General features: G+C 36.1%; 2 protein-coding genes across 4 annotated transcripts; both read left to right on the plus strand.

Moving 5' to 3' along the window:
* Nucleotides 1-783: 783 nt before the first annotated feature.
* Nucleotides 784-4,813, plus strand: LOC105962222 (uncharacterized). The gene is made up of 12 exons (XM_088816521.1): nucleotides 784-888; nucleotides 1,027-1,205; nucleotides 1,316-1,432; nucleotides 1,553-1,592; nucleotides 1,854-1,939; nucleotides 2,164-2,265; nucleotides 2,801-2,855; nucleotides 3,315-3,414; nucleotides 3,683-3,905; nucleotides 4,207-4,375; nucleotides 4,464-4,501; nucleotides 4,720-4,813. The coding sequence occupies exons 1-12, from the start codon at nucleotides 830-832 to the stop codon at nucleotides 4,794-4,796; spliced, it is 1,245 nt and encodes a 414-aa protein (XP_088672647.1). The 5' UTR covers nucleotides 784-829; the 3' UTR covers nucleotides 4,797-4,813.
* A 1,929-nt stretch (nucleotides 4,814-6,742) lies between these two features.
* Nucleotides 6,743-12,676, plus strand: HSI2 (B3 domain-containing transcription repressor VAL1). 3 transcript variants are annotated; one of them, XM_088816523.1, is made up of 15 exons: nucleotides 6,743-6,876; nucleotides 7,114-7,263; nucleotides 7,468-7,604; nucleotides 8,252-8,333; nucleotides 8,419-8,535; nucleotides 8,711-9,300; nucleotides 9,390-9,486; nucleotides 9,574-9,748; nucleotides 9,832-9,908; nucleotides 10,026-10,109; nucleotides 10,224-10,448; nucleotides 10,543-10,592; nucleotides 10,760-10,873; nucleotides 11,150-11,217; nucleotides 11,800-12,676. In XM_088816523.1, exons 3-15 carry the CDS (start codon nucleotides 7,492-7,494, stop codon nucleotides 12,483-12,485), a joined length of 2,478 nt encoding a protein of 825 aa, XP_088672649.1. In that variant the 5' UTR covers nucleotides 6,743-6,876; nucleotides 7,114-7,263; nucleotides 7,468-7,491; the 3' UTR covers nucleotides 12,486-12,676. The 3 variants fall into 3 exon arrangements, with proteins under 3 accessions (XP_088672649.1, XP_012841792.1, XP_088672648.1); XM_088816522.1 differs by having other exon boundaries at nucleotides 6,754-7,008; XM_012986338.2 differs by having other exon boundaries at nucleotides 6,746-7,263.
* Nucleotides 12,677-15,051: the final 2,375 nt, after the last annotated feature.

The raw sequence follows: 15,051 nt of genomic DNA on the forward strand, positions 1-15,051 counted from the left end.
ATCTTATGTTATTACTCTGTGAACAGAGACTATATGCCAGTTCATACTTCATAAGTACTTTTTATTGACCGTTTATTTTTCAAGAGAAGAGGTGTTATTGCATATTGTTGCTGCAGTAATTGGCTGATATATTGTCTTGTTGATGTTCAAATTGATATTATTCTTCATGCACTTCATAATTTATTTATTAAATTAGTGAAAAAACTGTGAGAAGTGATCTGTCGGTTACTATTACAAGAAATCAAATTTGGTAAATCATAACTAAATTAAATCATGATTTATCATAGAGATTAAACCTAGATATACAAATCTGGGCCTAAATTCCTGGTTCTAGTCCCGAAGATTAAACTTGTTAAAAAATCTATATGCTCTAACAGGCTGTGTTGATCTTTGTTATCCTTGCTGTGAAGTATAAATACTTTATTTATATCTACTGTTCTTTTATTGCCGAACTTTATCTCAACAAATCATTATACTTTTTCATTTTATTTAACTGTATTAACTGATGATATCCATAAGCTTGTTCTGGTTGAAGTGTCACCATTTTGTCTCACACTCAATTGTACTATGTCGACTTTGTAAAGCCAATGACACACTATCATCCTAGTAAACATGGAGCTTTGGTTTGCATTTTGGAAGTCTCTACTCTTAGGAAGAAATAGATTTAGATGAAACTCTTGGCTCTTTTGTTCTATGTTTATCCGATTTCTTAGGTCAAAATAGTGACAATTGATGTGATTCTTGTTATTTGAATTGTTCCAGCTTCTTATTTTGCTTACCGTATTAATGATTTAATGTTAGAGCATTTCTGTTTCATGTGACATGTGTTATGGTTGCTAATTATGCTGGGATGGAGAACTTGCAGTCAAGAAAGTCAACTCATAAAAGGTAGAAAACACATTCTGACTTTATCCATTGACAATTTTAACGAACCACTCTTCAGCCTGATCTTGCTGCCAAATTGTAATTGTTCCACATGATATGGAGTTAACTTACTTTACTTGCCAAGAGTTAAAATTAATATAGGCAAAAGCAATATTTTGAGCAAAGGAAACGACAGCAACAGCAGATAGACGGTTTAGAGAGCTATGCTGATGGAAAACGCTCGTGCACTCAACATTGTGAATATAACAGATCGCTTGATATTCTTAGTCTGGAAAATATATCAATTGTAGCTCAGGAACACCAGACCAGTTGCATCAATGGTAATTTCGAAATGGCATATAGTTAATGAATTTTCGCCCTTCTAAGAAATGCTAGTGATATTAAAATTTCAGTTTCCATTATATTAAATTTTGTTTTCCTTCTTCAAAAGCAATGGATGAGTCCGAGAATGAGGATTGCACTTTGAAACATCAATATCCACTACCTTCTCGAGAGATTCTCACCGATGAAGACACTCATGTGGATCAATCTGAAATAACTGAAGAAAGTATGCTTGTGATCTTAATTGAACCTTTTCTTTTGCACTGATTAGACCATTCATTTGCTGCTCGATATTGTAGCTATTGTATATTGGCAAGATTCAAGAAGGTGTACTCTATTGTTTCAGGAAGTCTATCGAGATATGGCACAGAGGCTGAATATTCAAAGTAAGCTTTGTTCAATGTAAAATATGACCTTTGGAGTTCTTAATTTGATTTCTCTTAGTATATTAGTCTAGAAAACTGGTCCAGAGAGTAGAAAGCAAACTAAACTAGCAGGCTTACATATTTATTCATAAGTTGAATCAAAACTTGTGGAACATGCACATTTGCAGTTTCTGTGTGCTGCATCCGTTATCTGTTTACAAGCCGCGCTAGATTTTGTTTAATAAATAGTCTGGAGGATATTTAATAGCTATAGCTTTACAGGATTTCGGTCCATTTACCTGATCATAATGAAGATTTTGTTGGAAACAGAGACAAACTCGATCCTTTCAAGTTGTCCACGAAGCACCGTGAGTACCAATATCGGTTGAATTTATGTTTATGTTACGTTCCTAAAGAGTTTATGTATTTCAATATATACATGAATCATGGCTTGCAAGTGAAACATTCATAGGACTGACATTTTCCTTCCTTTATCAACTTCTACTTTGTTTAGAGCAATATTGATGATAAAAAAATGCAATATCATATATAACTCATGTGAACTGTTTTTCTTTTCTGCCCTGTCCCACAGAGATATCTGTCATCGATATGCTTGGCGATGGTGGAGCAAACAGTAATGCAGAAGAAAATTCAGTACATGTGCAGGAAGCTCATGTCTCATTTTCAGTTGAAGGTTCTCTCTCTCTCTCTCTCTCTCTCTCTCTCTCTCTCTCTCTCTATATATATATATATATATATATATATATATATATATATATATATACACACACACACACACACACATATATTTTTTTTAGTATTCTCATTCGTCCCCAGAGCACCAAATCAGGTTGCTGAAAAATCCAATACAAAATATATCTACCCCATCATAATAACTCCCTTTCGAAATACTTCCTTTGCCTACTTGATTAATCCACTGATACAAGTGGTCCCACCATGAGTCTACTAATGATAATTTTTTCTATGAAAGTGGAAGTTATAGAAAATGAATGATTTGCATCTTACTTCTAATTCTAATCCTTTCATACATATTAAGATAAACAACTGACGAAACTTCAGCATTTCACTTTAGTATGATTCTCTCTGACATTGTATTAGAAATTTCTTGTGTAGCAAATTCTGAAAGACTTCAATTGCTTTTTTGCTTCGAAACTGTATAAGGTTCGTAATTATAACTGAAGATTTTAGTATTTGATTATGCATTTCAGGTTTAGGTAAAGTGGGAGCAGAAACTCCTGTTCACTCACCAAAGATACCTGGCAGGTGAATTCTATATATATATATATATATATGCATTTATATAAGTGATAACAAATAGCGCATGAACTACATCAGTCATAACAAAATTTTATATGTAGGCATGCAGTTCTGAGGGTACCTTTTGTGTTTTAAAGCAATAAATTTACGTCAATCATCACAAACAGACAAAAATAAACAGGGCTGTTAATAGTAGTAAGGACCCTAGATCAAGTTTTGGCATCTTAGTCGCATTACATTTGTTTTTCTGTGTTCGTTTATTTGGTCTGACAAATTCTGAGGTCTAGTAAGAAACATTAGATGGAATTTATTTTTCTACTCGACTCCATTGATTAAAATTGATAATGTCCGGATTATGGAATAATAGGTTGAATTGAAGTTATACAATACTGAAAGTTTACTGTCCCACATTTTAGTAATAAAGTTCCCATTTAATCAGGGATCTCTTCTTTAACATGTCCACAGATCCTTTCCAAATGGTTTCTCTACGCCAAGAAAAGCAACAAGACAGCCTATCACATCAAAACACTTGGATTTTGGTTTTCATGACCTGGAATCTCAAGTGGTAAGAGCATTTAGCCGCTTGTCAGTTACATAAACTTTCTAGGGTCTTCGGTTTTATTACCCACAGCTTACTAGTATATTCATTAGCCTTTTGTCATCCAAACATTTGGATTTTTTATTCATTCTGAATTATTATTTGTTTCAAAACTTGTTTTGACTATCCAAACCAATTCCAATTATTCCTGTATCATTATCTGTCAGTAGAATATAAATTACAGTACTTCATAGTTTATTGACCAGATTCTCAAACTCATACATGAACTGGACAGGATGCGGTGATGCAGGATATTCAATTTTCGCCATATGGCAGTTCTACAGAACAACCTTTCCGCTCAAGGGACACGATGAATATTGTTGACGACCCATACAACATATCCTTAAATTTCACAAACCCCTCTCCGCGCAACTGGGATGGTAGTAATTTGCGCGGTGATTTTGCCAATGATGAACCCATCAACAACGTCCGAGACAGTGGCAGAAACATTTGGAATGGTACTTTTTATATTTGCAATTTCATCTTCCGTACTTTCTTTTAGTTTACTTCATGGTTCATTAGGACATTAAAACATTAGTGTGTGAAACTTCATCTTCCATTATCATTTTTATTTACTTCACTTTGTGATTTTTTAGAACATTAAGACATTGAATATCATTCGGTTATTTCAAGTACCATATTAGAAAAATCAATTGGAATTTCATTGGCTCTACTGACATCCAGCAGATTTTTGTATGATTTCGCTTCAATATGATTAAGTGGCACAACCAAAACCCTCTATTCCTTTTCATTTTGCAGGTGGTGCATTCTTAGACGACAGTATTAATGACGTGGACCTGGGGGAGTATGTATCATTTCGCAAAAATCGGGTTGATAAAAGAAATTTTGGTTATGATGATTATTTCCATAATAAAGACCCCTGGAAGCAGGACTTCAGTTTCGAATGCTGGAATCGGCAGAAGAAAAGGTTTTTTTTCTTTCTAAAGTTAATCATTTTTTCATCCCTCTTCCTAAGACTATCGATTCACTGACAAGCCATTCTTATGACTGTACAGCTCTAGCACCAGAGGAACTGAAAATTTTGATATGAGAGGTGCTTCCTCATTTTGCAAAATGTTTATGGTTCTCTTTTAGATTATATACTATGTTACTCTACGACAAATTCACGTCAAACACGTTGTTTTTATGAAATGAATTCTCAATCAAATCGGGAAACTATATATATGTATCACTAGATTGTATTTTGTGCTACTTCTACTCTTTGTTATTGAATTTCCACAAAGCTGACAAGTTTTGTTCTCGTTTTATCAGAGTCACCCGTTCCTTATACAAAGCATCAGATCGCAAAGCACCTTCCAGATGACATAATCTTAGATACTAGATGGTAAGTAAACTTTGCGGGGTTTTATTTTTAATTTATATTTGGGTATTTACTCATAGTGTGTGTGGTGCAGGTATCCTGGTATTGAAATTGACAACGATGTTAAAAGTACCGTTAACCGCTATGCGAGAGAAGACAACAGAGACACCTTGAGTCTGCGGAGGTTTCACATTTCTCCTTTTTTGTTCAACATCCCAATTTTTTTTCCTTTTATTCCGAACTAATAATTTGAATTCCCTATCTTTCCGGTGACTTCTCGGCAGTGAAGAATCATGCTCCTCGACTGCAGGTTAATTTCATTTCATTCCATCATATTGTGGTTCTTGCAATTTATAATTTTACCGACTTGCCAAAGTAAAATATTCTCTTTTTGGCACAGTGAGGGGTGATGCAACCGATAAGTCGTGATTGAACGGAGCATGCGGGAAAAAACGAACACGTAAATAGTAGTCGACTTTGTTTTGCATCTCTTGCTGGTTATCTGTATTGATAAGGTTAGCATTCCTTTCAGGTGTAAGTATACAATGCATGCAAATTTCTTTCCTGTTTCTATGCAACCACTCATGCCAGATGGCTGACTTAGACAAACGTTTTAAATCAAATAATTGAATCCTTTTTTATATATATAATTATATAAGTTAGCTAATTTAATATTTAATATTTAATATTTAATACAATTTGAAAAACTTTATAATTATGTGTACCTGGTAAAGTTGGTAAAACATAACAGCTGTTGTTGTTTCCATTTACAGTACATAATCATTAATCAGACGCACCAGAAATATGGTTTAGCAATTGTAATTATAATTAATCCCAATTATGATTGTTCTGCCAAATCTGCTTGTGTATGGAAGTTTATATTCCATATAAAGAAATCCACCTGTCACCAATTAATTTGAAATAAAATTAAAGAAAATACTATATATGCTTTTCATGCATCTCTGAGATTTATTTGACGAGTCATCATCAGAAGAGGAGGAAAAAATCAAATATAGTTTTACGTAATGACGTATTTACTCGATCCACGCCTTTAATATATAGACGTAATTAGCATGTAATTAATTATTAAATTCAGTATTGCCATATTCGATTCTTATAAATATTATAATAATATATTTTTGAAAAGGATTGATAGACATGAATAGGTAAATTCATTGTCTTAGCAACCACCATTAAAGTCGTCCTTTAAACCATTTAGATTTTAAAATTCTTAATAATTAGGTAACATAATGGATATCATGAACTAATTTTGGTCAACCTTTTTTGTATAGCATGCAGTAGCCAGCGGAACGAGGATTTTAAGTCCGAGGTGTGCCGAATGCATTAAAAAAATTATTGGAGGGCCGTTAGTGCAAATCATACACAATTTTTTTATTCTTATTTTTATATAATAAAATAAAAAGAATTTGAAAATTATTGGGGGTCACAACCCCTGGTTCTATGCTGACTCCGTTGCACTTTTGACAAATTCAATTTAGTGGGATCGTTTGTGATTTATAAATTACAATTATTTAGCTTTTCCACAATAAATGATAGTTTTTTTTTATATAGTTACTTACCATGCAAATATGAACTACTACCATGCAAATTAATGAATTCCATAATATTGATAATAATACACTATCCAATTTAGTACAAAATACAATTCAAATAATTACAATGCAAATCCAATTACAACCATATGAAATAGAGACACACCCACAATATCAACTAAATCGAAGAAAAAAAAACGGATATAGTTTTATCCAGTGCACGTATTGGTTACGATATCGTTCAAAAAAATAATAATAAATAAATGGAATCTATAATAATAGATTTTCTTAATTTGGCAAAAAGATATAAAAAAAGGGGAAAGTGAAGTTACTACAATTTACTAGCATTGACCTGACCTTTTACTTATAAGACTGACCACCGTAATTTTATTTATTTATTTATTTTACGAAACCCTTGCTCGGTGTGAACACATATATCACTGTCCGAACGCCGAGAGGCTTCCATTCTCATTACACACAACAATAAAAACCTCAAAATCCGACATAAAAAAGGCAGTTTTTTTCTTGTGGGCGAGTATACATACATACATACATGTGAGTGGTGTCGTGCATGCATTTTGTGCACCTGTTCTGTTCTGATTCTCCTCTCCTCCCCCCTTTGCATGCACACGCGCTTTTTCTCTCTCTTCGCCCTCCCCTTCTCTCTTTCTCTCTCTAAACATATAGGTAGACGTACATGTATTTATCCACACACACACACACACCGCCACATCTGTGTCTTCTTCCGCTTGGTTTTGATTTAATTTAATTTTTGGGATCCGCCAGAAGCAGTAGCGCCGCCGCCCCGACCGCCGCCGCCGCCTCTTGATTTTACTCTGTTTTTTGGTCTGGGGTTGAATCCGAGATTTCGAGCATATGGGTTCTGTTTTTGATTGAAGATGTTCGCATGCGGACGTTGCGTTTGGCAGATTTGAAACAGAGGTGAGTTTCAAAGATGAATTTTTTTTTTCTTTTAATTTTTTCTTTTCAGTTCGTGATTACGAAGCAGCGCCTTTTCTCGGTTTTCGATTCGAGGATTTCAGTTGAATTTCAGTTTCTGATCTGGGTCAACTGGGTTTCGTCGATGGGTTATTAGGGTTTTCGTTTTTTTTTTTTTTTTATGTTTCCAATTTGGGGTTTTTTCAGTCCAAGATTTGAAATTCGGGAGAAATGGGTTCGCAAAATTGCATGAACGAGGCTTGCCGTGGAACGACGTCGTCTGAATGGAAGAAAGGCTGGACCTTGAAATCAGGTGGATTCGCCACGCTTTGTTACACCTGCGGGTAATTTTCCTTGATTTCAATTCTAACCCTCGTTTTCATTTGAGATTACCCCCAATCACCCCTGCTGTATGAGGGGTAGTTTAGGGATGTTCAATTTGGGATTTAATCCTTGTGTTATGGTGATGACTGATGAACTTATTTACTACTAACAAGTGTAGATTTTCTATTTTTAGGATTCTTTTTTATGAACTTTTGCCACATTTACATTGTTAAGAAGACAGAAGTCAAAGGTTGTAGTAATGCTATTTGTTTCACTTGTCTAATGTCCTAAGAACATTCCATATACTTGCATCGATTTCTGTACTTTTAGCCGAATCTTGTTTTCAGTCGAGAAAAGTCTATGTTATATCTATAGCTTCTTGGTGTAATAGGCGAGATTTCTATGGCTTTAGGGTTGTTACGATGTATAAATATTACGGACCGTATTCTTCCATTCTTGCACGTAACAAATAAAAATCCCTTCTTTTTTTGGTTGGTTGCATTTAATGGTTCGTTCGTAAATCTTAATCTTAAAAGACTATCCTTAATTTGGCCGTGAATTGCATGTATTTGTGGCTCTCGATCACATGACAAGTGTTGTATCTCGACATGTGGACATACTAAAAATGCTTCGTCACGACTTAAGATTCTGCCATCTGTGCTTTCAGATCTGCCTATGAGAATTCGATTTTCTGCGACAAATTCCACGCGGAAGAATCTGGTTGGCGGGAGTGTAAAATATGCGGGAAGGTAACAAATAATATTATACTCACGGTTATTTTGAATGTCGATTTCTTTCCAGTTTTTGAAACCATCTTTTTTTTTGTTACGGCAGAGGGTCCATTGTGGATGCATTGTTTCTCGTTTTCTGCACGAGTACATGGATTATGGCGGAGTTGGGTGCATGAGCTGCGTAAAGCGTCTCGAAATTCATTCTATGAAACCGATTCAGGTTGTATGCAATATAGACGAACTGCTTATGCTTTTATCACGACTGCTCTAATTAAATATTTCGCAATTATATTCGTGATTTTCTTCGAAAGTCGTGCATTAGCTAACGGTTGCTCGTCGATTTTGATATGCTCTATTTGGCTCACCATTGCTTATACATTGAATTACTCTCGCAGATTCCTAGCGATATTTCCAACGGCACATTTCTCACAAACGGTATAAGAGACACTCGTCCAATAATTGTCGAGAATCGAATCGACGACGACAAATTCAGTACCGAGAGGCTACTGCAATTGACCAAAGCTATAGGAACCAGCGATTTCAGTTCAGCATTCCAGCAATTTAAACAAGAAGAATCCATGCTCAATAAAACGAGGCAAACGAACAAACGCCTACTTAATCTCACACAAGAGTGTTCCCCGTCCACTTTTTTCAAATCAGACAATAACGGCAGACCAAAAGATGCAAACGAATCTATATTACCTCGTCCATCTCTAAATTTCTCTCTGACGCCTCCGATTTTGCCTTACTCTGGTGGGGTCGTTGATGGTATTGAACTTAGCAAAAATTCTCCCCAACAAGGGGGGCTTAAAGCACGTCATATTCTGCCGAAACCCCCCAAACCGAGCCCTATAGAGTTAAATAAAGGGAGCTTTTCACAAGCACGTGTTGCTAGGCCTCCGGCTGAAGGGCGGGGCCGTAATCAGTTGCTTCCTCGGTACTGGCCGAAGATCACAGATCAAGAATTGCAGCAATTATCTGGAGAGTATCCTTATTTATTTATTTATTTAAAAAAAAAACTATCTTTTTTTTTTTAATTTATATTTACGATTTGCCTTAACTGTGGCTCTCTAGTTTAAAATCCACCATTGTGCCTTTGTTCGAGAAAATCCTGAGTGCCAGTGATGCTGGCAGAATCGGTCGCCTTGTGCTTCCTAAAGCATGTGCCGAGGTGAGCATTTTTTAATTTCGGCTTTTGCCCAAATTTACTGGTTTTGTCGTATTCATATGTGAAAATAACATATATATTATATTGCAGGCTTATTTCCCGCCTATTAATCAGTCGGAAGGTATACCGATAAATATTCAGGACATAAAGGGAAAAGAGTGGTTGTTTCAGTTCCGATTTTGGCCTAATAATAACAGCCGGATGTATGTATTGGAGGGCGTAACCCCTTGCATCCAAAATATGCAAGTACAAGCTGGCGACACAGGTGTGTGTGTGTGTGTGTGTGTGTGTATTCATAGTGTGGGGAAATCGGTTATTGACTCTCGTTTTATCTGTGCTTCTTGATAGTGATATTTAGTCGCATAGATCCTGGTGGTCAACTTGTCATAGGCTGTCGAAAAGCAACAAACATTTTCGATTTGCAGGTACAGGGCATACCTAATCATTTAAATTTATTTTCTTCGATAATTTTTTTTCTCCGTTAAATTCTATCAACAATATTAAAACGGTGCTGACGTATAATTTTTGGAACGAACAATTAGGATACACAGCCACTTGCCATTACAAACGGCGATTCTCCCGGCGAAACATCGTTTTCCGGTGTGACCGACAATAATATTTTTTCAGTAAGTTGTCGCTTGCTATTTAATTAATTACCTCCTGTCATGGATGTATTTATTTCAGCAAATATTCTGATCGAGATACTTTTCGGGTTTTTTTTTTTGGTAAATAATGTTAAGAATGGAGGTCGAACATCTGATGATTCGCTTCAGCGGCATATGTCGACCACCTTGTCGGAGAAGAAAAAGGCTCGAAACATTAAAAACAAGAGGCTTTTAATGCACAACGAAGATGCTATGGAACTAAGAGTTACCTGGGAAGAAGCGCAAGAGTTGCTTCGTCCCACTCCAAATGCCGAGCCAACTTTCGTCATGATCGAGGACCATTTATTTGAAGAATTTCAAGTAAAGCTTCGTTTTTTATGTTTCTTCTCTTCTTATTTTTTTTAATTTAATTTTAATGGAATTTCATTTTCGATTGTCTTTTTTTTTTGTTAAGGAACCTCCGATTTTTGGAAAGAGGACGATTTTCACTTCCCGAATTTCAGGGTAAGGGTTATCGTTTTCCTTTTTCGGGACAAAACTCAAAGTGGACTAGGTTTTACTAAATAGTTCTTATCGATCCAATCGGTTACAAAATATTCACGACAACCTTGTAATGAATATTGTGGCTAATTTCGTATATACATATAATTTTTTTTTAATAATGTTATCAGGGAGCAGGAACAGCTGGCGCAGTGCGACAGTTGCTTAAAATGGCGAAGATTGCCGGTGCATGCTCTTCTTTCCGGAAAGTGGACATGTTCGGAGAATACATGGGACTCGAAAAGGTCAGTCGCTTTCGAAATTAATTTCAATTATTTGAGCTTTTGATGGGAAAAATTACTCCGAATTACGTTACTCGTTTTCGTTGAAGAAATCTTGCATAATATACGGTTACATAGTTAACGGGTAGTGTTGGAATACGAGTAAGTTAATTGGAGTACTATAGTATAAATAATCTTTATCGTTCAAATTTTTTCGAACATGGCGTGATTAATATGCTATGCGCGTATTATAAATAGTTTCTAACGTAATTTTCTGTTACGGTGGTTCGTTTATTCCAGGTGTTCGTGTTATGCTCCAGAGGATATAAACCCGAGAGATCTGGAATCTTGCATCAGTGCTTACAAGGGTATGATCCAGTTTACAATCTCTCTACATGTGCGAATTTACTATTTTGTCCAATCTAACGCGATGGTTTTTTTTATTACACGGGAGCCCAATATTTAGTGGTTCGTCTTAGGATGACACATTTCGACTATTCATCTTGGTAGTATTGTGAAAATACAATTCTGCCCAAGATTTGGTTTTTAGAATTGACTTGGACTACATGTGGCGATTTTGATGGGGGTATATTTGTCAAACAACCATCTTTATTATTTTCAAGAAAAAACGGGTTCTTTTACTTTGCTTGTCAAGTTTTTTCGGTTTGTGTCACGAGCCAGATTTTGTCCCCCTAGGAAAATAGGAACTGAACACAATTAAATTGGTTATAAATTGCATTCTTTGTTTAGGCCCTCTCTATATTTAAAAATTGTTTAATTCGATATCTTACTATTTCAAGAAAAAAACGGGTTTAGCTTTTTCTACAGCAGTTTCGTTACCGAGTGATTTTGAATATTATTCACTTTTTTACTAAAGAACCAATCTTTATCCAAAAAAATAAAAACAAAAAAATCCCTGATAGTTTCCCATTTTGCCCTTCTTTTCCAAGATTCGAAGAAGCGAAAAGTTTCAGACAAGGCATCCAACAAAGAAGGGGAGCCTTCAGGACTAGACGCACTGGCAACCGCAGCAGTACTGGGAGACAATAACAACAACATAGTAGGAGCAGAGTCTTCTTCGGTGGGGGCCGCCGCCACCACAAGGCATCCACGTCACCGCCCGGGTTGCTCCTGCATAGTCTGCATCCAGCCGCCTAGCGGCAAGGGCAAGCACGAGCCCACTTGCAAGTGCAACGTCTGCCTGACCGTCAAACGCCGCTTCAAGACCCTCATGATGCGCAAGAAGAAACGGCAGTCCGACCGCGAGGCCGAGCTGGCTCTGCAGCTCAAGGCGGCGTCGGCTGCGGTGGAGGAGGAGGACGACAAGGCGGGCCCCGCCAAGAATACCGGCGGGGGGCTAGAGAGAGAAGATGCTGAGGAGAGAGAAACGGCGGAGTTGGACTTGAACTGCGATCCACACCGGGAGGAGGAGGCTCTTCTTGCAGAAGCGGCAGGTATAAGCCTGACGACTTTGATGAACGCCGTTACTTCTCTACCGTTGGATATGGCGTATGTGGGCCCACCCAATGGGGCAGTATCGACTGAAGAGATTGATGCTACTGTTGCTGCTGTTGATGGAGATTTGGCGGAGGGGAATAATCGGAAAGATGGCCCCGGGGGTTTTAATCCAATATAATGCGTGTGTGTTTTCTTTTCTTTTTTTGGGTCGACTTTCGGAGCGTATATCTTTATATTAGTGAGACAACACAGTAATGTTTTGTGGGGAAAGAGTTTTTCGAGTCGATTTTGGTCCGACATTTGTGGGTTTGTTTTGTGCTAAAACGGCTTAAAACATTCGTAATGCAACTCGATACTTGGTTTTAGTTACTGCTGATTTGTCTCAACTTAGGATTACGGTGGTGTTTGCAAAAGCTTATTTAAAAGCGAGTTGATATTAAATGCTTAATTCTAAAAGTTGGGGGTGTTTGCAAAAAATCTGGAAAATCAATTTAAATAGAAAATGCAGGTACATGGGTGCTTTTAAAATTATAACTTAAAACAGTTTATTTTAAGAGAAGCAAAAGCTAAAGTCGGTTTTGCAAAAACTTAGTAACAAAACAAAACTATCAAAATAATTGTTGGTTTTCAATCCAACACGCTGTCATTATTGACTTGTTGGCTGCAGCATCGCCCGACGACGGCAGCATGCTTGTGCTTCGATCTTCCAAATCAAAGATGTAGATAATCATGTCGTCTCCATTTGAATAGTAAATCGAATTTGCCTTTGTTCCTATAGACGGACGACAATATCCAACACCGTCGTCACTGACAAAAATCGTCCGATTCCCTATATTCTTTACTTCAGTGCACTTTATTTGATCCGTATCAAACCGATCAATCTGAAAAACGAGGAAGTCCAACACCACACCACAATCATCGTATATTTTTTGAACCATCAAAGGCTCACCGCTGAACAACCATACATCGTACACACCCGACTCGTCCGAATCATGAGGAATGACCCAAGGCTCCACCATTGGTATCCGACTAAACTCCATCGTATTCCCCACGAAATTAATAGCAACAAATTTATCGGGATCCATGAAGCCGTAAGTCTGACCTTGAAAAGATCCGATCGCAATCAGGTTATCAAAACCAACACGACCATTTTCTTGTTCTTCTTCTTCTTGTTGTTTTAATGTTCGTATCACGTATTCTTTGTCTCCGATCCGGCAAAAGGCTTGTTCCAAGCCATTGAACAAAATATAGCAATCTTGTTCCGTGGGAGGACCGGTCAACACACATTGGTCGTAATTGATCGAGTCGTTTAATTTTGGGAGCTCGATTACATCGTTGGTTGTTGGATTGAAAAGACAGCAATCACCATCGCCATCGTTATAATGGAGCGGTTCCACTAGAACCAACCATCCGTAGAAAGAACCGAGCAACTTTTTGCCGGTAAACGTCGGAATATTTAACTTGCGAAACAGATTCTCCGACATGTCGTAAATTGAATGTGCCACAACCGGTTCACCTTGAGATAAGATAAGCAAAGGAGTTTCGGTAGCTCCATTTTCGCCCTTCGTCTCCATAGTAATAAATTGTCTGCAGGTAAATTGCAAAGAGTTCATGAGTTTTATAAGATAGGTAAAAGTAACAAAAGAAATTACAGCGAAGGTAAAAAATATAATTGACAAAGACTTACGAAAAAAACGAAAGAGAAAGGTTCACCAATATTTGTTGTCAACGTGGGTATATATAACAAGGATTTTATGGTTAAATTAATTCGGATTTGTATTATAGAAAGTTACTATATTTAGGATTTCTATTGCACGTAATTTAAAGCAACTCTAATTAATAACATAAGGAAACCAATTGCAAAGAAACCCTAATTTCCTAGTGAACCCGATTCTGATTGTCACTGTAATAAATAAGGGCAAATTATCGCCACCCCTTATGTATGGACAAATTACTTAAAAATTCTTATTGTTTGGGTAATTACAGTCACCCCTCTCCTTTTAAATATTTTTACATAAAATGTATGTAATTCGGTTATTTATCGGATCAAATCGTATATTCAGTTCGATAAACGGTATAAATGTTGGCGTACCAAAATTTCAATTTGGTTGTACCGATTTAACAATTTTTAAATTTACCTCTGGAGGGTGTTTTTTTCCGTGATAAACTAATAATACATAGTTGATGAGATGATTGTAATTATCCAACAAGATGAGGGGGTTTCATAATTTGACCGTATTCATGAGTGGACATAATTCGCCCAACAAATAATTAAAGATATCTAAGTACGGAAAGTCGTAATATTGTTTATTTGTTTTATAAGAAGGGAATTATAGTTAATAGTTATACAAAATAATATTGTCATTCATAATCATTTAATATTTTATTTGGTCGAACAAAATTATATTATCACGTTATTAAATTTATATTACCAATATATATACATTGACGAAATCACATTGATGTGGAATTCTAAATAATTAAAACTATTTAATTTAAATATAATAAATTTGGTTCTAATTTTTTTAATATAATCTATGATAACGCCACCCTAAATTGATATGTGATTTATAATCTATCTAATTGAAAATGTGTTGTAAATTATAATCCACACACTGACAATACCAATGAAATTTCTGTTTACATTAGAGAAGACAAATGCTAACACAAAACGGCACCGTTTTAATGTAAAATACATTTTTGTTTAATGTACTTTGGAGACTGTTTAAAACAATATTTGCACG

The sequence above is a fragment of the Erythranthe guttata genome, chromosome 4 (assembly GCF_056151865.1).
Source record: "Erythranthe guttata isolate IM_541 chromosome 4, IM_541, whole genome shotgun sequence".
NCBI classification, from domain to species: Eukaryota; Viridiplantae; Streptophyta; class Magnoliopsida; order Lamiales; family Phrymaceae; genus Erythranthe; species Erythranthe guttata.

Excerpts from the sequence above, each read along its gene's own strand:
- HSI2 (XM_088816523.1), top strand. The coding sequence starts at position 7,492 with ATGGGTTCGCAAAATTGCATGAACGAGGCTTGCCGTGGAACGACGTCG. Across the intron at positions 9,301-9,389 it reads TTGCAGCAATTATCTGGAGA|TTTAAAATCCACCATTGTGC; the intron begins GTATCCTTATTT and ends GTGGCTCTCTAG. Across the intron at positions 11,218-11,799 it reads TTGCATCAGTGCTTACAAGG|ATTCGAAGAAGCGAAAAGTT; the intron begins GTATGATCCAGT and ends TTCTTTTCCAAG.
- LOC105962222 (XM_088816521.1), top strand. The coding sequence starts at position 830 with ATGGTTGCTAATTATGCTGGGATGGAGAACTTGCAGTCAAGAAAGTCA. Across the intron at positions 889-1,026 it reads AGAAAGTCAACTCATAAAAG|GCAAAAGCAATATTTTGAGC; the intron begins GTAGAAAACACA and ends AAATTAATATAG. Across the intron at positions 2,856-3,314 it reads TCACCAAAGATACCTGGCAG|ATCCTTTCCAAATGGTTTCT; the intron begins GTGAATTCTATA and ends ACATGTCCACAG.